Source organism: Lasiosphaeria miniovina, assembly GCF_030549165.1.
Source record: "Lasiosphaeria miniovina strain SMH2392-1A chromosome Unknown B0T26scaffold_7, whole genome shotgun sequence".
In the NCBI taxonomy this organism is placed as follows: Eukaryota; Fungi; Ascomycota; class Sordariomycetes; order Sordariales; family Lasiosphaeriaceae; genus Lasiosphaeria; species Lasiosphaeria miniovina.
The window spans coordinates 2,734,431-2,755,202 of NW_026848226.1; the positions used below are offsets into that span (position 1 = coordinate 2,734,431).

The window sequence follows — 20,772 nt, forward strand, 5'->3', positions numbered from 1 at the left end:
TGCCACAGCCCCTTGTCCGGGAAAGAAAAAAGAAAAGATGCAAGAGTTTGGCCTACCGGGGGGCCCAAAAGAGGAACCTCGTTACGAGTTATACGCAGTCTTCTTGTGTTACGTGAACCAAGTGCACCTAAAACCGACCCAAGCTCGAACGAAAGACAGACCCACACCTGGTCTATCACACTGCACAGGCGGGCAAGCAGCAGGGCGAGATCTCTGTTTCTCCTGTGTGATGTGATGTGCTGTGATACTGCGATGCTTCGTTTCTTTTTTTGGGAGGTCGGTTTGTGACAGAAAAAGGGGGGGGGGGGGGGGGCTTCTTAGAAAAGAAAAAAACCGAAGAATAATTAAAAGCCGTTGAATGCCACTTCGCGCGCACCAACGAAAGAATTGGCGTTGGTCCTCTGCGGGCACCCGCCCTCTCCCTCCAACAAAAATGACATTGCCCGGGAGGACAAAATAACAAATTAGGCGTTTTTGCGGTCTTCCTTTCGGCGGGCGCGGGTATTGGGGGGGATCTCGTCTCTAGCAAATACGTAGATGTGTTTGACTTATATGTTTATTACTCGGCCGCAGAGTAGTGAGTGGTGGAGCGGGACAGGGTATGAGAAGGGGGAAAACAGGTGACAAACCCACAAACAGAATCGAGAAGAGTGGTGGTGTGCAAAGGTATGCGTGTGTGAGGCACGCACCGGTTGTGATCCGGGTCTTGCCAAAAGGGCAATTAATTACGAGGGCCTGGGGGGTATTTTCCTTCCCAGGAAATTTCTCCTTGTCTTCGTTGCCATTTCTTTCTACTATTACTCTCTCCCATATGGAAATGCCTTCATGTGGGCTGGACTTCACCCCACCATTTCATCCCCCCTTGCGTTTCGTTTCCCGGCGCCGGCGGGAGGAGGGGGGGATAAAATGGGGGCGGGTGCACAGCCCGTCCCATCCATCTTTCTTGTTTCATCAAAACACACACATCGTAGATAAAAAAAAAGTGTGTATTCCATATAATAGCAAAATACCGATCGCCCACATACCTTACGCTTATATCCCGTCTGGCCGGGGGGGAGGGTTTATAGGGGAGGATATAATGGGATTTGCCGTGGGAGATAACTCCTACTTAGCACCTACGATATTATTGTATTTCATATAGACCCCGTTTTTTAGACTTCCCCAGACAACACACACACACACATACACATTTCGTAAAGGGAATTAAAAGAAAAAGGGGGGGGACGGCGTTGCTGGCTCATATTAGCCTCAGATATTATGGCCGATGAGGCCGGCTCGCCGGTGATGGCGAGCGATAAAGGCTATATTTCCTTTCGTCTCTTCATCATTTCGACGTTGGCAACGGCTTTTTCGGTCACCTTGCAGCCATTCATTTTCTCTCCCCTTTTTGTTTGTTCCTGATTCCCCCCTTTTTTTCCGTTCTCCTATTGCCCGGACCTTTTCCGCACATGGCGCGCATCTGTCCCCTCACCCTCTCCCGAAAATGGAACAATTCTTTTGTTTCTGCTGGCTCCAACATCTTGGCAGCGCAGGGTTACTTTAACTTGATAAAGTGTATACAGGTGGTGGGGCGCGGGGGAGGGAATGCTGGAGGCGAACCGGCTCGTGCAGTTTGCAGGTTGCCTGCCGGTGCGAGACGATGGACAGCTAACGGTGTGATGATGGTGACGGTGACGGTGACGAAGGCGGAGAGGTGGGGCGGACGGGAAAAGAAAACACACACAGCTCCATCAATAGCCAAAAAGACTAATCCATACACTACCTACCCTAGCATAGAGAGAGAGTGAGAGAAAAGAAAAAAGAGGATACCCTTACTCCGATCATGTCAAAATGCTGTCAACACCGCGCACGCCCCACGGCAGGGAACCTAAGGTTAACTTACCATGCAATGCTTGTTAGTCAGGGCAAAGGAAGGGTGGTGACCTTGTCAAGCAAGCAACCCTTGATCTGCAATCAACAAAAGAAAACAGACAAGAGTTCAAAAAGGGACAGGGCGTACGTAGTCAGTCATCAATGGATAAGCCAAAAAAAGACTCCGCATCCGCATCTCGTCTCGCATATGGCCCATCCTTGGGTTTCTCTATCAGGCTATCTTGCTGCTTTTGTCCTGTTCGAGGCTAGTTGGCCCCGCTCAAAGTCCAAGTCAGTCAGTAAGTCAGATTAGGTCAGGTCAGGTCAGTTTCTGAACTTCACCTCCGACTACCAAGACTTTTGGTTCTTATTACCTAGTATGGAGTAGGGAGTACGGACATCGAGTAATAAGCGCGACGTCTACTGTGTAGAGAAATAAAAACTGGGGATGTGGGGATAGGAAATGGGAGACAGCGCGCCCGGAAAAATGTCGTTTGTGTTTAACGAACAGGAGTTCCCGGCCGTGGCGGCGGCCCCCCAATTCGGCCTGCTCCCAGGCCTGGCCCGTCCGTCTGCTGTTACCCGCTTTACTTTGCTTTGCTTTGCTTTGCTTTGCTTTACCTTTTGCCTTTGCATTGAAGCCGGTATCCTTTTTTTCACTAGTAAGAACTAGTGTACCAAAGGTTGACGTTCTGGGGCTTGCCACCGTTTGTTGTCATGCTGTTGGCGGCGCTATCCGCAATTTGGGGGGTATCTATTCCGATTGTTTGCTTCTCTGAATTTGAACCCGCTGGGTGGCTGATCATTTGCTGGGGCAGGCTAGCTGCGTGTTCCACCGAGCGATCACCAGTGAGGAGAGTTGATCGTGTTTTGCTTTTTTACCTTCCCTAGATCTGGCCTTGGCTTGGCCTGTGCTGCTGCCAACGCCGATCTCTCGACAAGACAAAAAAAAAGCAAAGAAAACGCCCCCCCAGCAAAAGTCAGCTCGCTCGCTCGGCCGGCTCGGCTAGGGGCAAACCGATCGATGGGGCCTACGAAAACGGAAGTGGGTTCGTTGGTTACACTGAGTAAAAGCTTAGACCCTCTTGAATCGGTCTAGACGCTAAGCCGAATAAATTAGCTAGCAAGGGCGTCGTCCGAGACACACTAGTCGCGTCTATTGTCTAGAACCGGAATCTCCATGGCCCGTCTTGCCTTCTGCACGAGACGAGTATCCGTAGTAAACAATTAGACGGCTCGATAAGGGCTTGACACCCAATCCAGGCAATCAAGGCTGGCTTGGGTAGTTCCGTGAAACGTCATTGTCTCCGGCATTTGTTGCAGAGAACAACGTTTGGTTAGAGTCTGGCCAAGTGCTAATCGTTAATTGGCTGCAGCTCCTTCCTTACGGCAGCAGGCCGTGATATGTAATCAGTACCGACAGCACCAGGCTCGACTTGTTTATGCCCGCCCCTTTGGCTCGCTGCGACTGTCACGGTGAATGGGATGCGATAGTCGGTCCCATTGGCTCGGTAGAGCATCAACTGCAATCGTCATGACCTGACCATGTTGTATCAAGAACGGTTCTTGCTGAGGAGGAATCGAGCTTCATTTACCCAGGCCAGGATTCCCCAGATTCCTCGAGCCCTTGGGACGGTAAAATAAAGCAACCTAGACCCATGTGCCGTGGTTGGCAAGCATCCCATTGTTTTTAGCATCCCATTGTTTTTAGCAAGCCCCTATTATAGCCTCAGCGCCCGGCCTAGAACCCCACACTCGAACCCAATTTGCGGACGGGCTGGTTCTCTTACCTTTTCATTTCACTTCCCGCGCTTGTGCATACCGACGGTACGATTATTGCATGCGTCTATGTTGTGCGCAGGGCAGCTGAAGGAGCACACGGAGGTCAGAAGCTGGCTACTGTAACTACCATACCTCGTGGACCGTCCGGATACCTTGGTTCGCAAGTAGTCACCGCGCCTCTACAAGCGGGGGGAAGGGGGGACGGAGGCAGCTCGTGACAAGAAACGTCCCGTCCGTCTATCGATGGCGATTTGACGGAGGCGTGGTGTGCTGCACGACCAGAAACTTCAGACGACCGGTTCTTCCAATGCCATTGTGGCGTTTTTCTCCATGTCGCACCGCCGAGCGTCAAAAGAGTTTGAATAGGTTCCCTCGTGCAACTCAGGCATGTGCGCCGCGACGACGGGAAGTGTGGTGTTTTTGCGGGGAAGGGCAGAAACGCAACGACGGCTGGCCGAAATAGGAACTGCATGAAGTCTGGGGTAAGGGAGAGATTTCCGTTTGCTCTGTTAGAGCTCACAAAAGCAGGAGCCAGGAGACAGCACAGCGGGTGCGGGACGGCTCGACTGCCGGGCTAGCTGGCTCTGGAGAAGAGAGGACCGTGGCATCCCTTCATCTGGAGAAGGTTGCGATCAATGAGGAGTTGGCTCGAGCGCGCCAAGAAGGGATTGATTCTCGAGCTTGTCGCAACCTCTTTCGCAACCTATCTACGGTAGTCGTAGTATCGGGGCGTGGGAACGGGAAGTGCAAAGAGAAAGGGTCCAGCCAGCCACGTTCCCCGCTCACCGCCGTGTCGATGGCGGCGAGTTCATGCCTGGCTCATTGACCCTGAGCGGGGAGAGGTGAAGCCGTCGTGACATCGTGTCGCTTCTGTTCCGATGGCCACGGCTGGCGAGGGAAGGTCCATCCACCGCAGGCTGGCGCTGGCGCTGGCGCATTGGCTACGAGAGGGCGCACATGATGTTGAGACGGCAGAGAATGGAACGCATGGACTGATTAGAGCATGTAGAGCACGTTGGGCGTTCTCTATCTGCCCAAGCAGCCCACAGAGTGTAGTCGGTCAATCCAATACCTTACGGCTCGCAGAGCTGCTGCAAGTTTGCAAATCCATTGGATCCATTGGATTGAACGAACCTGGAGGTGTGGCAATTTCGAGCACGGAATCAGAGTGTGGGGTAGGTGGGTACTTCGTACTTACAGTACACACAGTGCAGTATTTCAGCCCGTAGTTGCCTTAACAGGCCGAGCGGGCAGTGTGCAGCGTATCCCGTACTTAGTAGGCAAGAGCACGCTCCTATCACCACCACCTCGTCCTGAAATCGTTCTATTTCGGCATCGTCGCGGGCCTGGAAGGGGTTGGTGAGGTTCGTGTGGGGAAAAAACCGATGTAGACACGGCTCGTAGTGTGACCAGCTATCAAATCCTGCAGTTTTAGTATGTTTCTTGCCCTCTTTTTTCCCTTTTCTCCCTGCAAAAATTTTTCACCCCGACGCTTTTGCAAGCTGCGGTGACTCCGCACGTCGATTCGAACTCGCCGGCGGCCAGACTAGTTGTTTGTCGGTGTGCTGGGATTGCTTGCACCTTGCCATGACATGGTGGCCGCGCCGGGCCGAGGACGCATCATGCCCACGCCCCAAACTCGCACGACAGAAGCCGTTGAGCGCGGCAACGGGAGCGAGCGAGCGAGCGAGCGCTGCGGCTGGCGGCGCCTAGGCGGCAAAATAAGACAACCTAAGTTGGGTTGGGTCGTTTGTGTCGTCCTTTTGCCGGGTTCCCAGCTTCTGCGCTTTACCGGCGCAGTCTCCAGTGTCTACGCAGGCGCGGCTTCCGTGTTTCCATGATCAGTGGTGATCCGCGTCTGGGTAAAAGAAGCCTGCCGTCGCAGAGATATCAAGCATGGACGTGATCCGGATGGCAAGTGTCTGTGCGCAAAAGATGGTGGTGTGCTGCCGTGGCCGCCGATAGGCTGCCCAGTTGGGCCGGCCAATCAGAGCACTCTCGCTCGACAAGATGCCGTGCCGTCTTGAACGACGGCGGGGTGGACAGGGTCCCTGAGGACGGGGCTTCCTAGACGACATGGATAGGCGTGGATTTCTGGCCCCGTACTCTGTAGGCGGACGGCCGCCGCCGGGAGACGGACCAGGTCGGTCGATGGACGATTCATACCTTACCTAGCTACTACGTACAGTAGTGGAGAGATATGGACGGCATAGAAATCCTGAGTAGTGGAAACCCGCTCCGTCGAGATAGCGATAGCGAACTGACTAGCAACCTGCGGATACTGCAATCCAGTTCTAGACCAAGCGGGGCCGCGACCGGTGAGCTGGCATCGGATGATGGCGACTTCCTCAACGGGCCGCCGAAAGCACCTGCGTCACGTCTCCACGACTCGGGGTGAGACAGGCCACTATTGCCTTCCATACCTTAGTTCTTCAACGTGCTTGCAGCCTACGGCCAGTCCACTTCTGCCGAGCAAGGCACCGGAAAATAGCGAGCCAGCGCGGCAGCGTCAATGCAGGGGTCTCTGTCGTGCTTCAGAACCTTTGAACGACTGCATGGCTTGCGCGACTGCCCCATTCCCTGATTGGGAAGACACAAGTGCCAGAAGCGGTACTGGGGTCGTCGTGAGCATCCATGATGACACGGCTCCGCCTACCTACCCCTCGTGCTCCTCCTGTGCGGAAAAAGATGGTCGGGTCAACGTCTTGAATGGAGTGGGGTAGCAAAGGTAAAGTGGTTGCATGGAACAGCGTGGAGCTCAGGGCATAGCATGGCTTGCGCCTGGCACCTGCCATCGCGCTTGCCATCCATCTCGACCGAGCACCAGTGGCCTGGATGCTGGACATAGTGCCAGCCCTTTTGTCCGCAAACCGGTCGATTCATAATCTCTTACCAAGTTCAACTGCCACGACCGGGAGACGCAGGAGATGTCCTCGCACGGGGACTCTCTATACTCCCAGTCCTTAACAGACATGCCGAATTTGCTATATCGGGAACTGAAATCCCAACATAGATCTCCAGGCAGCTGGAACGTTCAGCCCGTATGGTAGGTACCTTACTTAAGGAGGTAAGATAGTTGACGGTGCTCTGCTTCTTACCCATCTACCTCTTCAGACCAGCCTAAGGTATCCCGAATTCTTACCCTTAATCTGTTCAATAAAATCTAGCGGTGTAAGGTGTGATAGCGCGACAGGGCCAAGATAAAAGGAGGAGGGGCAAGGCTGGAAAGAAACGACTCCGATGCATTTTGCTCGGTCCTTGCCGCATAGACGGAAACTCAAGAAGGGACGAAATGAAAATTCACCAATCGGCTGGCGGGGCATTGAAAACGTTGGAAAATGGACGACTGGCAAGGTTTATTAGGGTCGATTTAAACACCAGGCCTGGCCTTTGGACGCCAGGGTTTCTTAGCTGGGCCGATCCTAAGATGGCGACGGGAGATTGCTGCAGCCGAGTCGACGTCAACCTTAGCGAGAGCGGAAAAAGCAATGTCTCCCGCACTGCAACTCCGACCGCAAGTTGCACCCAGCTCCCCCGCAAACTGAAGGGTCCTGAGGCCCGTGCGGGTGGCTTTGCAGGCGGCAGGAGCAGGCCATCATCTCACTGGAGCTGGCAAGCAGCAGCCACGCAGGTTGCGTGGCAAGAGGCAAGGAAAAGAAGTAAAGACTAAAGAAAACCCCTCAAGTTCTGCCGATTCATGGCCTATCTTCAAATACCTATGCCTGCTTCCCCGGTGGCAGACTGCGTCCTGCTGCTGATTTGCCAAATGACTGCAGCATTTCTCATTGCGCAGTGTGAAGAGTGAGGGTGCCTCCCCGTGGATTTGATAACTACCGAAGCTGTGGCTGGCTCACCCCCCGTTGTGGCTCCGTCCGACCGCGCTGCCTGCCCCTCCCCCACATTTCGAAACCACTCGCGCTCGCAAGAGGTTTTGCCCAGTGGCAGCGAACCTTGTGCGGCTCGAGTTTGGTTCTCGTCAACATCTAGACAACTCTGTTGCTATTTCCCAACACGACTCCGCAACCCCAGACCGCCTTGACTGCAGCATGAAGCACGAGGTTCCCTAAAAAAGGCCAGATCAAGCCACCGCTGCAACGTCCTGACAAGACAGTTTTTTCTGGTTTGCATATCGACCAACATGGGCGAGCCAGAGGCAACATCTTGCAGTCATCTTGCTGCAGTTCGTCGCATCTCGGGCCAGCAGTTCGTCAGACTGCATGAGCAGAGCCCAGGTCCTGCAGAGCACTGACGCACCAGAGCTGGATTGTTTGCGCTTCCTTGCTTCGAGGCCCCCCTTCGCAGCCGTCTCCATTGCCTCCAACTCCACATAGTTCGTGACGAACAGAGCAGCACCACCTGGCCAGCCACGAGCATACCTCAGCATCATGCGAACAAGAAGACGGCTCGCCGGTGGAGAACTGCTGCACTGCGGAACCGACTACACCGCCGCACAGGCCGATCAAGTCGGGGTTTGGAGTCTAGAGTCTGGTTGTATCGTACTAAGGTTAGGTTCATCGTCGACGAAAGTAAGACCTCCTCGTGCAGGCGTTCCTTGGTGCATCACTTGCAGCCGCGAGGGTGTCGTGCATCGCAGAGTTTGTAAGAGCGGCCGAGCAGTCACGCAATCTCCCGCCTCTTTCTCTCTCCTTCTATCTGAAGATGTGACAGCGCTGATATCTGTCAATCCGTGCGGGGAACTTGCATGCTGTATACGTAAAAGACTGCGGGCTAGGGAATGCGGACATGCACTTACTCACTCGCACTTAAGGCCGGCCTATTTGTGGCCCAAACTAGAGCGAAACCTAGACTTACTCATCATGGGAACAAAAAACGGCACCTCACTCCACTCTGAAGGAGTGTTGGGAGGTGGACAGGTGGACATTGTCCGTCAGTACGACAAAAAGATTCATTTGCCAAGGGTCCAATTCTTCAAATAACAACCTTCCATTCAAGGGCTCGCGCTATTGGCCCCCAACTGCAACAAGAATCCCCAGCAGCGTCTCTCTGCCGATAATGCACGTTTCGAGACGACTTCCATCTGTCTAGTTGTCTCCATCCAACGTCACGGTATCTCGTAAAGGGACCCGGCGCTCTTAGGAAGGCGTGGCACAAAGTCGGTTGGGAACAATCGAGATGCATCTTGGTCCCAACTCAATGATCAAAACGGCTGCGTCTGGGCGTACACTCGGGCACCACAACGACGATCCTGCAGGGATAAAACGTGGCTGCACGTGGAAGAAAACTAGTGTTCTGGTCTGGCGACATTCAGCCGTGCCGGCCAGCCAATCGCAGGGCGTGGCTTACATCACTTGATCTGAAACGGGGTCGAAACACCCCACCTTTTACGGATCGACGCACCCACGGCTCTTGATGACGACTGAGATGATTTGCTCGTTATTGTCGGAGAGTCTGCATCTCAGCGTCTGAGCTCACACGAAAGTCAATTCAGCGCCTCACCCGCACCCTCCTGCAATTCTCCGCCTACATGGCAGCGTCGTTTCGCAACCCCAATGCGGCCCAAATGGGCTTGCTTCGTGTTTCAGACAACTACGCCCCATCATCGACAATACGGGATTTTGGGTGAGTGCATCTCAGTTTGTGTCGTCGCGTGGCCTTTACAGAATTCACTCTGGCGCCAATGTTACTGCGCCGCTTGACGCAGTAGTCGATCAAGAATTGTTGAGGTATGTTTTTTGCTGACGAGGAAACTGACTGCGGATTGCTTCTCTGGGCTATCTGACAAGAGGTCGGTCTTGCTTTAAGCTAAACGTGCAGATGCCATGGTCTATATGTAATGTCACCTTGTGTCTGTATGTACACGGACTGCACACTGCACACAGACCAGCAGTTCGCACCCGATCGACTGGGCAACAAAATACCGCGATGCGTTTTCGCTCACCTGACGTGAACAATTTTCAAGATTAGGTGTCCATTGAAATTTATTCACCAACACAATGGGCTTCGAAACGAATTGAAGGAAGCAGCTTGCCTCATACGCAAGGGAAATTTATAATCAATCATATTGACGTTTTATATAATCTCCGCGCTCCGGATACATACAAAATACATACAGTACGTAAATGTAAGTTGCCGAGCGCTGTAGGTCAGGTACGGATACAAGTGGAGTACGGGTTGTATTCAACAGCTGACCCCAAATTCCCACAGGCCCCCACCCGAGCTATCTTTCCTCTCAACATCACAACGAAACTTTCGGAGCACGGCTACGGATGTCGGAGCACTCCGCAGAGCCTGGAGATTATCTCCTGCGCTTGTCTTCTAGGGCTGAGAGATCGCATCAGTTTTACATAACGAGATTTCGACTTCCAGTCGCGCCTTTACCCAATTGCCCGCGACGCGCTTGATTGGCGGTGGCCCTTCTTGCTTTCTTTAACAGCACAGCTCATCCAGTCACAACTTTCAGGCCACCCTGCATCCAGCAGCCTGCAAGCTGACGGGTATGCAGGTACAGAACAGCCTGACCCACAACGCCACTGTCCAATCTGCGCCTTGATTCTGCGTCGCTGTGCTCTCCGCTTCAAATTCGTTGATAACTTCCGCGGTTGAAGGGCAACTGCAGGCCAAGAGTCGCGTCGTCAATGGCGGCGCTCGCTTGTCGAAATTTGCCGGCCGCCTTCAACCAGGACATTGGCAACTGTGGCCCTGGGACCAATTCTAATAAAAGCTTGTCGATCCGGCACAACGGCGGCAGTCGGCTAGCCCATAGCCCTGGACAGCCCAAGGGTAGGTGCTAATATCCTCCTGAAACTGACGCGCAGGCGCACGGTGGTTTCTCTTCCGTGAGTGGACTGGCCTCGCCGCTCCCGCCAGCTGAGTCTCCGGCAGGCAAACACTCACGCCACTTCTCATTTGTCAATTGTTTGGCAGGCCCAGCCAATATTTCCGGGTCCGAGGAAGGGCTCCCTTGCTAATACCGTGTATTGTATCGACAACCCCAGATGAACATCACCACTCCAAGCTCAGGCGATATGAAATGCGTGAAAGTGATCTACAGGGGTCGCTGCTGACATCAAAGTCTCATAGCGAAACATACCTAGAAAGTATGCTTTCTGGCAAGGACATCGACGAGCTTCCAGCAAACAGCCATTCTAAGTTTGGAGTTCTCGTTGACAGTGAACAGCTCCTGTACTCTCCAGGTTGTCGTCTTATCATTCGAGAGACACGCGAATCTCAGCCCCGGCAAGCCGCCTTCCTTAAATCTACGGTGTAGGCCGGTACGGAATACGAATGACGGTAAACCGTCCTATCAAGAGACGCCCTCGCCGAAACATTACCGCCTTGTCATTTAAGCGATGACTCGGAAGGATTCCGTTCGCGACGGGCCTGTCAAGAAGCGGCTAGCTTTCACTAACGCCAGATCCAACCCCAGTCCCCGACAGTAATGACCCCCGCCGCCGTCCCGGAGTTGAGGAAACGGCGCGGCGCGTTGACAAGGTTATTACTGGGGTGCTGATGCCGGGTTTCAGAATAAGCACACCCGATGTGATACAGGCACACTTGGCCGGATTTGTTTTTTCTTCCTCCGCTTACCCCGGCCCTGACGAGAATCGGTGCCAAGGATGGGATGACGAAGACAGCCGGGAGCGGGGAGGGCATATCGAAAGAGGTCTCGCCTCCCATGCAAAGGGTCTGATTCACACCTCGGACAGCCCCAGCTACCAGATAGGATGTATATAGTGCGGCTTCGACCTGAGCAGGCTTGGGGGCGCTTAATCTCGCCGTCTTGGACACCCTGGGCGGTGGTTTATTCATCAACGCCGGCCGCCGGCACAGTCTGGGAGGAACCGGCCCTGGTTTGGTGCCCTGCGAGTGGCACGGTGTTTCTCCGGCGTTTCCAAGAAAACAGCGGAATCCAAAGCCGCATCTAGCCCCGTGGCTGTAGATCTTTATCACTAATAACAACAGTTGTGACGACGACAGTTGTGACGACGACAGTTACACTTGGCCCTCGCTGGAGCGCAAAAGTAGAGCCTGCGAGAAGGAACCTTGAGTTCTTGACCAAGGCCTCTACTATTTATGGGACATGGTGCACTGCTATCACAGTTATCTGAGGTGCATATCTCTCACAAGAGTGTCAGGTGTTCCATAGTATAGGTGCCCATCTTATCGCTTTTGTTACCACCTAAAGCGATGCCAGTGTAGCGCCCTAACGCCGTGGTGACAGGCCCTCCACCGTTGCAATCACCAATCCAACCCTCTGGGCAGACGCTAGGGTTGACAGCATTATAGCACGCTCAGTATGATCTATAGTGGCCGTTCCGGCCCCGGGCGGTCATTCTTGGCCCTGACCGGTGATACAAGCGAGCGACAAAAGAAGCGCGTTAGCAATAATCCGGAAGGGTATCACAATAACTGTGACACAAGAAGACTCAGCACATCGCATCAAGAATCCATTGCCTTATAGTAGTGTCTAGGGTTTTCTGGTTCATGTAACCCAGAAAACCGCGTGATTGCACCATCACGGCAGCTACGTACTACGTATACCGAACCTGCCCTGAACAACCTCTTGACATACAGCAGCAACTGCCCAGGTCCCGTCAGCATGCCCCTTTCCCCAGTCGAGGCAAAGAAGTGGGCTCCTGCATGGCTGATCACCGACACCCTGGCGATTGCAATGCTCCTGCCCTGCGAAAAGACTCCGAATAGCGACAGTTTTGTAAGCGAGCCTTCCCTAGTACTAACTAAAGTTCTTCAGGGAAAGTTTATCACAGTGAAGCGTTAAACAGGCAGGAACCGTCCCGGCTCCACTACAAGTAGTAGACTTCCAACTAGCTTGGCTAGCGTCTAGATTGCCCTTTCCCGGCAGACTTTATTAAATTGAAGTGCTGCGCGCAGCAGTCACATATTGCGCAATACTTACTTGACAGGACGGTCCCAACAGCAGCTGCGGGAAATCCTTGAGGGTGACGCTGTGGCATCTCACGATAGTCACAATCTCGCCGTCTTCATCTTGGCCTAGCCCTCCCCCTCCCCCCCCACCTGTCGGGCAGGACTCGCCCGAGTACGTAACACCCCCACCACACTTGATCTCGAGCTTTGCTTGTAGGCGAGCTTCATATTCGGCCTAGCGGCTTTGATGCCAGCCAGCCCTGGAGCAAAACCGAGTTGGACGAGCCTTCGAGCCTGGTGGCGTGCGTCGCGACTCGACAGATCGTCGCTGGACGGCAATGCCATTGCGTTGAGTAAAACCAGAGTCAGCAGAGACGGGACTAGCAAAGAAACAAAAGGTCGACTCGGCAGACTGGAACCTGGTAAATGTCTGAGAAGGGACGCATAAACCATTCCGGCTACCGAAGAACCGGCCAACAAAAACCCCGTTATGATGCGCATTCCGCGGCGGAGATGACCAGCAGTTGTGTTCGGCTTCGCCCGACGTGGCTAGGGCAGGCCAAGCGTATGGATTTGGCGCTCTCGCCCATCACATCACGCCTGTCGCTCTCATCATCAGGCGGTCCGCATTCGTGTTTCGATTTGGACATGGAGACGAGAGATGCGATGCCCACCTAACCCCACCAGAACCGAGATGGTGAATCCGTACGCAGCACGGAGTAGTGACAATCATACATAGTGGGACACACATAGTGGGAGGAGCGAGTGGTCCGCGGGCTTATCGCACACTTCTCTTTTTACCCCTCCATGGCGATAAAGCGGTCAGCCCGGAAGGCGGTGCGGTCCCAAGGAAGGCCCAACAACTTTCCTGCGTTCGGGGAATCAAACGAAGATCCAACCAGCCAGTGAGAACGGGGATTGAAACAAGCCCCCTTCGACCCTTTCCAGGCGCATCGCGAATCACACTTGCACCGAACTACGCGGCGATAAATATATGACCACTTTTAGATGTGGTGTGACTGGGCGCTCCTCCGGATCCGTTCCCCGGAGAAGGGCGGGCGGACGGGCGGGCTACGTAAGCCCTAGAACTACTCCGTACAGTACATACACTGGCAGTCAGGTAATCCTCGCAGATCAGGAACTTCGGTTTGCCCTCTTCTCTATAGTTGTGTTGCAACTTGTGGCTTTCCTTTCCCGAGGGCCTTTTTCCCAATCTGGTATTTCGCGACCGCCTCGTCGCCCTTGCTGCCGGAAGGCCTCGGCAGCCAATATCGCGCATCCTCGTTCCACTGAAGGACCTCTGCAGCCCTTGTCGCCTTCTGCTTTTGGACGGGCCGTGAGATCATAAGGGGGGTTCGACGAGCTCCCTCACGACTGCTCGGCTCTGTGCAGTGCAGTCGCCCTCGTCCCGTCCCCAATACTCTCCCAGTAAGGGGGTCCCTACATGCTTGGAACGTCTCTTTCCTTTCTCAACATCTTCTCAAAGAGAAATAACCCTATTCCGTTGCCACCAAGCCTATCGGAGAATAGTGCAGGAGCAGGTGACTTTGGCGAAGCTGTGCGTTGCAGGTTTAGGTGCCGGTGCAACCTGCCAAGGAGAAATATACTGAAAAACATCGCCTCCCCTGCAGCAGTTCGCCGCGAACGGACTTGTCATGTCCATATCGACACTCTGCAGTATTGGCGAAGCACACCTACCGACAGGTAGGCGGAAAAGCCGTCAAAGAGCTCTGTTTCGCTACGATGGTCGCTGCGTCTCAATCTCATCAATGTCACCATCATTCCGCACCTCGTTTCTAATCAGTCTCGTCACGGACGGTGATACCGCTGCAGCAGGAGCAGCGGCATCATCATCACAGAAGCAACCAGGACACACGCAGATGAAGAGTGGTTGGTGATGCCCCTCGGACTGCTATCGCCATGAATCCTTCACGGTTACTCCGCACTGCTTGCTGTATGACATTGATATGTACAGATCCGTACATTAGGCGGCCTGCCTCTTATCACATTCGATCGGTAAACTTCGGAATCTGGCAGTCATTATGCATATCGCCGTGACAGGGTTGGCCATGTAAACAACTTCTGACTGCCAAGGGCTGCTAATAGTCTCCAACAACATATGCCCCGTAAACGGGCCATGCAGCATTGCAGGAGCCACCCGGCACTTGTCTACGCCATGTACAGTTCTGGATGTATGTCTCGTACGTCTCGGTGCTACTTTGAGCGCTTCAGGAAGTATGAGAGATGGAAGGCGGATCTCCGGAACAGTCGAAAAAGACTATCCCCGTTGCTTCCTGCCTCTCGAGTATGTACTAGAACCTCACGATACCAGGTGCTCGATCAGTCTGATGCTGCAACTGTCTGGGCTTAGACAACAATACCAACGAACAGCAGAAGAAACGTCGATCCTTCATTCGGGATATCATCTCGAGAGATCAATATCAGAGCCGGGGAACATAACTTGAATCCGAGCTGCACGATCCAAAGTGAAAACCAACAAGACCAGAGACGGCCCGTGACGAAGCATTGCCAGCTCCTGATCCTTCACGAGCCAGGTTGGAGAAGGATGCCAACATCGGCCATGGCGTATCATCAGATGCATCATTGGCAGCGCAAACACACATACGTTCAGGAACTCTTTGATGGCAAGACTCTCCAGGTTACTGCGAGACAGCTGTTCCTTCTCTCTGACAGAGGCTTGCTATCAAATAACCTGTTCACCATTCGGCGACCAAGCGTCACTTGCCTCGATTGGCCAACAAGCCAACGTCCGTGGCAAGTGAGGATCTCAAATCCTCTTCAAGAATACCGCTTCGCGCTAAGGGTCGGGCCAACTGCACGCTCAGACGGCGGTCCGCTACCGTCGCCGTCCTTGCCGAAACAAAGCAGGAGAATGAAGACGCGAAACAAATTGAAATAGAGCATCGAAAGGGGGATTCTCGAAAGCGCAATGTTCAAGCCGCGAGAAGCTCTTGAAATACGATCCTTCAGCCAAGACATGACCGCTTGGGCATGGGGCCGCGGAAACATAAACCCACGGACTCTCACCAAGCTTACTTCCCCGGAAACCGTGATGCTCGGACTTGGCGATCTGGAAAAGCTGCGGATGGCCGTGCAATTGCAGATAAGACAAGGAGGCCGACTCCTTCCCACGGCCGCCATGCAACTTCTTGACGCGGGTAGGTATTTGCTCCAGCGACCTGTCGGTCTCGGTCCAGGAAACGTCCGGAGGCCATAATCACGGGCCAGTCGGGTCCCATAGTTCATCTCCATTGAGAAGCTCATTGTGCTTGCTTATCAAAGAGGCTCCAGTCTGGAGAGCTCCGTGCGGAACTTGCATCGGCCATGGAGCTGAAAACAACCAAAGCACAGACTTGGTTCTCCGGTACCCAAAACAGGGAATTTGAGTGTTGGTTCAGGCGTCCCCGAGTTGACGCTAGGGTTCATGTCGTCAGCTGTGGCTCCAGCCTTATGGAAGCTCGTCGTATTGTTGTGAGCTTTCGGGATACGAAGAGCAACAGGCCTGCAAAGCCATGGCACAGACAACTCCGCAGCCAGGGGAGCACGGACAGCCATCGAGGCCTAGGACGCGTCTGCTACGGCGGCAGGTACGCGTTTTGGAAGCAAGCCCGCTCATTGTCCCTGGCCTGGCCAGCTAGCTAGCGAACAAGGCTCCAGAAGTGGCGTGTCAGGCGTCGTCAAGGCCTAGCTAGTAGTCGGGGGCGCTTCGCGACCCGACAGCGAGGAATGCCGCCGAAATCCGGGGAGAAGGTGGCTCCGTCATCTTCCTGAGTGGTTCTCGAAGGGTTTAGTGTCTGCTAGACAAAGGCTTGTGGTTGATACTTACGTGGGAATATCCACCATGTCGTGACAATTGGTCATTCTACGACGCCTCTAGCTCACATGTGGCTGTGTCTTAACCTGATACGTACGTTGGGTGTGGATTACGGGAAACTCGACTTTTGATGATTCGAATCGGTGGATGGATTGATCTGCTGCTGGCGGGCTTGGCTGGGCAAGTCCGGTCTTCTAGAGCCACCTCAACTGCATGAGCAACTCATTTCCCATGCCCAGCCAGGACATGGGTTGGAGCGCTTGTCAGTTCTCTCTTGCATTCGCGATTCTAGATCGTGAAACTCGCCTCGATCCGACAGATAGACCTTGTCGACAGGCGGGGCCTCTGAGCTTGATGTTTTGGGAAAGGGGATGGGCAATCTGGGCTGAGACGCGCATATCAGTGTGCCCAAAGGCGTCGCCATCATCCGTGCTGCTCCTGCACGCCCAGACGTATGTCCTCTACCTACTTCGTACTTATCAGCAAGACTAATTGACGGACTCCAATCCCGGGTTTCCGCTAGACGGTTTTTGGCTCTGAACGTTATCGGCTGTGCCTCGTTTTGGGCTGAGAGAAAGGACCATGCACCCACCACTACCATTGGGAGACTAAACTAGGCTGGCAGCCGGTGAAGAGACTATGCACTTAGTGGAAGCAGAGCGGGCGACACAAGTAGCATGCTATGCCGCCCCTCCAAGGACGAAGACGACGAGACTTGCTGCGTCCGTCGTTTTGACGGCTGCCCCTCTCCCCTCAGCAACGGTGAAGGCGGTCGGCGATGAGAAGCTTTTGAGGAAGGGGGGACAACAGGACAGGGGCAGAGCCAGCCACAGCAAAGGGCTCTAAACTGGGAGTGGAAAGGATGGTCCGGCCCTAGCTCGCCCACGCCAGACCGGTCGCCGTGTTAGTCCACCCCGCATGAGAGAGTCAGACTGCACGTGTCCGGAAGCCGTTCCGGCCGCTCGCACGCCAGAATACCGGGTTTAGCTTGTTCTTTTCTTCCCTTGCTTTCTCTCTCTGCCAAAATGCCAAGCAGGGGCCCATGGACGGCCGCCCTGGCTGGCCAAGTCCCTACGGCGTTGATTGAATGGAATGGAGGGGGGAGGGAAGGGATTCTCGGACCACTCGGGGGAACCAAAATCGATCTTGTCCGTTTTTGTAATGCCGGAAGGATTCGCATTTTGGCTTTTTGCATCGGGGCTTTTTTTTTTTTTTTTTTTTAAAGAATTCCCCTCGAAAAGAAATCACCAAATATTCCATCCTCTTGTTTCTCTGGCCAGGATCAAAGACCTGGTCATGCAGCAGTACTTGTCACCAAGTGTACCAGTACAATCAATGCCCTACGGATCCCGAACTTGAGTTTCTTTGGTCGACCTTTTTTTCTCTCTTTCTGTTTGGGTTGGGGGCGGCGCTGTTCAGTCTTTCACGCGTGGAAAAGTGCGAGCGCGGATGGTGATAGGGCGCCATCTCCTGCTTCTGCTTCCCCCATCCTTGCAAGACATGCGATTTGGTCTGCGGTCACTCACTCACACACACACACACACATCCCTCTTCTTCACCATCTCTCACGCAATCACCTGCCCGCAGCACATGGCCGATCCCTGGTCCTTTCGCTACCAGAATTGCCATGATCCGGGGACAACCCTGCTTTGGACCACCGCTCTTTCTCTCCCCTCTCCTCCAAGAGGAGGGCCTGAAGAGGCCCTGAAGCCTTGAAGTCCAGCTAGCACATGCCTCTGAATGGAGGGGTGTAGGTTGTGCTATTCTAGGTGGGGATCGAAGCCATTCACGAGCCATCGAGGGCTTCGGCCCCGAGGGCCGTGGCGGCACCGCTCGGCTCCCCGAGTATCTACAAGGCCGGCCTTGCTTCCTGTTTTTTTTCTGGGAGCGAGAGATAAGGGGGGCGGCGCGGCGGGCGGCGGCGCGGATGACTAACTTGCTCCCTCGCACACATGACATATACACTGGGGACGGACGGATCACTGAATGACCTCGTTCTGTTGGTGATATGATGTGTGCGATTTGGGCCTTCCTTACCCCGCGTCATTTTCTATTTTATTTCTTCTCGAAACACGGATTCCGTTCGATTCGAGTTGCTGGATACGCTTACTTTTTCTGTCTGTCTGTCGCTGAAACATTGCGGCGAAGGCTGACTGAACCGAACCGGATTGACTCTTTTTCGCGATCTTTCTCGTATGCACACACACATATACATACAACCTCGGACTTTGCGGCTCTCATTCTGGGGATGGATTCCACATGATGACTTCCTCGTGCTGGTCAGTTGCTCCCTTGGGCAACCAACCGTGAAAGCAGTTCTACGGACTGGACTGGTTTACCAAGCTGGGTCATAAGAAGCAACCTGCGGCTCGTCGTAAGCTGGGCACGAGCACGAGCGTGAGTGTGAGTGTGAGTGTAGTGATGATTTCATGCATCCTTCTTTCTGCTTCTTTTGCGGGAGACGTGGGATTAGAGCAGTACGCACAGTAAAGTAACGCACAGCTCAGTGAGTTGGTTCTTGCTTGTTGCCTCCTCCACTAGACGAAGCTAGAAACGTCGTGGCAGGTATTGTACTTTCGTACTACTTGGCCAAGTTGCTGTTGTTGTTACTGGGATCAGGGGAGAATGCCATGTCTGTCTGTATGTCTGTATGTACAGACAGAGTGCGTATGTTTGCTGCAAGGCATCATGGTCAACAACAACTGTGCTGGGTGTGTGGACCGGATGCCAGCCAACCAGGAGAGCAAGATAACTAACAGCTATTCGGAGCAATTGCATGATATTACATTACATTCCATTCTCGTTTATTTATTTATTCTTTAAATCGTTACTAGTTTATTCTGGAATATATATTTCTTTTTAATTTAATTTATCTTCTTTTATCTTCTGCACCAGACCATCACCCGTCTCCTGAGTCCTTGGGACTCTTTATTCTTTGGTTTTCGCCCCAATAGTCGGTCCTATTTTTAGGGGTCGGAGAAGTTGCAGCATGTGCTTTTGCCAGTACCAAAGACTGACTTGCTGGTTTGCGTCATCTGCCCCTAATGTGTACATGACAGGTCATGACGCGATTCCCGCGAGGATGGGTTGACAGAGCATCATCGATTTTGTCATTTGGCGTGGATCTCGTCCTCTTGAGCGTTTTCAAGGCTCTTTACTAGCTGAGGTACGAAATGCCATGCCTTGGGCAATTGAGGAAAATCTACACAGTACGGAGGTATCGTCATGGGCACAGGAATACTTGGTACTTACTGAATCGATGCGCCGAAATGACCCGCGCCTGTTGCATTTTAGCTTTTAGCTTGCTGGGGAAAAGATGGCTTGGCAAGGGCGAGTTTCGAAGTGGAGGGAGGGAAAGGTTCAAGTTGGGTTCTTACTGTTTTGTACTAGTCTGGCTTAGCTAGCTAGCAAGCTTTAGCTTTCCCGCGTCTTGTTCTTTTTCCTTCCCCGTCTCAGGTCTCCAACCAACCACTTCTCGCCTTTCCCCTTCCCTCCCCCCCCCCGGTTGTGGGTTTTAACCTTACCTAGCTGTGCCATTTCCCGCCTCGTCCTTACCGACGAGAAGACAGAGAGAGGGGGGGAGATCATCAACCCCACTGGTCCAGCTTCCTTTGGAGCTTGGACGAAACTGGGGAAGGGAATGAGTGAACCACACACCACACCACCACCACCACCACCACCAAAGTGCATTGTTGGCCGATCCCTTCCTGTTTGGCTGAGCTTCTAGAAGCACTAGAAGCAACAGAATACCGAGAGAAGAAAAGCCGTGGAACCGCCGGGCTAGCCACCGACCGGCCGACGGTTTCAAAATCAGGTTTGCCTTGCTCCTAGGTATCTATTCTGCTGTGCAGTACGGACACTCTGTCCTCGTCGATACCCAACCTGACAGATGGGCGAGTTTGGAGCTGCATTGCCCCCCCCCCGGGTTCCTCCAGCAAGCTGCTAAGAGATCGGCCATTCGTGCTGGGAGAGCTGAGAGCTGAGAGCTGAGAGCTGGGGCAGGGTACCTTAGAAAATAGGGAGATGTGGAGCTTGCCAGGCACCTCCGCTGCAAAACATCCATGGATATCGACACATTGTGCCTGGTGTGCCCGCCTGCCCGTGCGCCCGAGTGTTCCGTGTTCCTGCAGAGACCCGGAAAATCCACAACTCGATACACTAATAACACCATCTTCTCTGTCTAAGATACGCGAGCCCCTCGAAGAGAACTAATGGGTAATAGGCAATTAAACGTAGATGAGCATCTTGCGACGTTTAACGTGATAGTCTATCTCGTCGCAGTCTAGTCTATTCTAGATAAGAGAGTCGTGGAGAGAGAAAAAAGACGAACAGCAAGACATTCAAAATGCACCTCGCAATTGCCCCCGGGGGGGCGCGATCTTCGCTGCAGGTGTTGGCCAATGTCTTGTCTTTCTTTTTCTGCCAGTCTGCCTGCCTGCCGAGAACACGGCATGTCA

At 53.6% G+C, this 20,772-nt stretch overlaps 2 protein-coding genes across 2 annotated transcripts; one reads left to right on the forward strand and one right to left on the reverse strand.

The window, feature by feature from the left end:
- Window positions 1-10,086: 10,086 nt before the first annotated feature.
- On the forward strand, window positions 10,087-10,923 carry B0T26DRAFT_467657 (uncharacterized protein). The gene is made up of 3 exons (XM_060435190.1): window positions 10,087-10,374; window positions 10,590-10,691; window positions 10,772-10,923. Exons 1-3 carry the CDS (start codon window positions 10,230-10,232, stop codon window positions 10,846-10,848), a joined length of 324 nt encoding a protein of 107 aa, XP_060291779.1. The 5' UTR covers window positions 10,087-10,229; the 3' UTR covers window positions 10,849-10,923.
- A 6,748-nt stretch (window positions 10,924-17,671) lies between these two features.
- Window positions 17,672-18,392, reverse strand: B0T26DRAFT_467678 (uncharacterized protein). Its single transcript, XM_060435191.1, has one exon. It carries the CDS (start codon window positions 18,272-18,274, stop codon window positions 17,834-17,836), a length of 441 nt encoding a protein of 146 aa, XP_060291780.1. The 5' UTR covers window positions 18,275-18,392; the 3' UTR covers window positions 17,672-17,833.
- Between the last annotated feature and the right edge of the window lie 2,380 nt (window positions 18,393-20,772).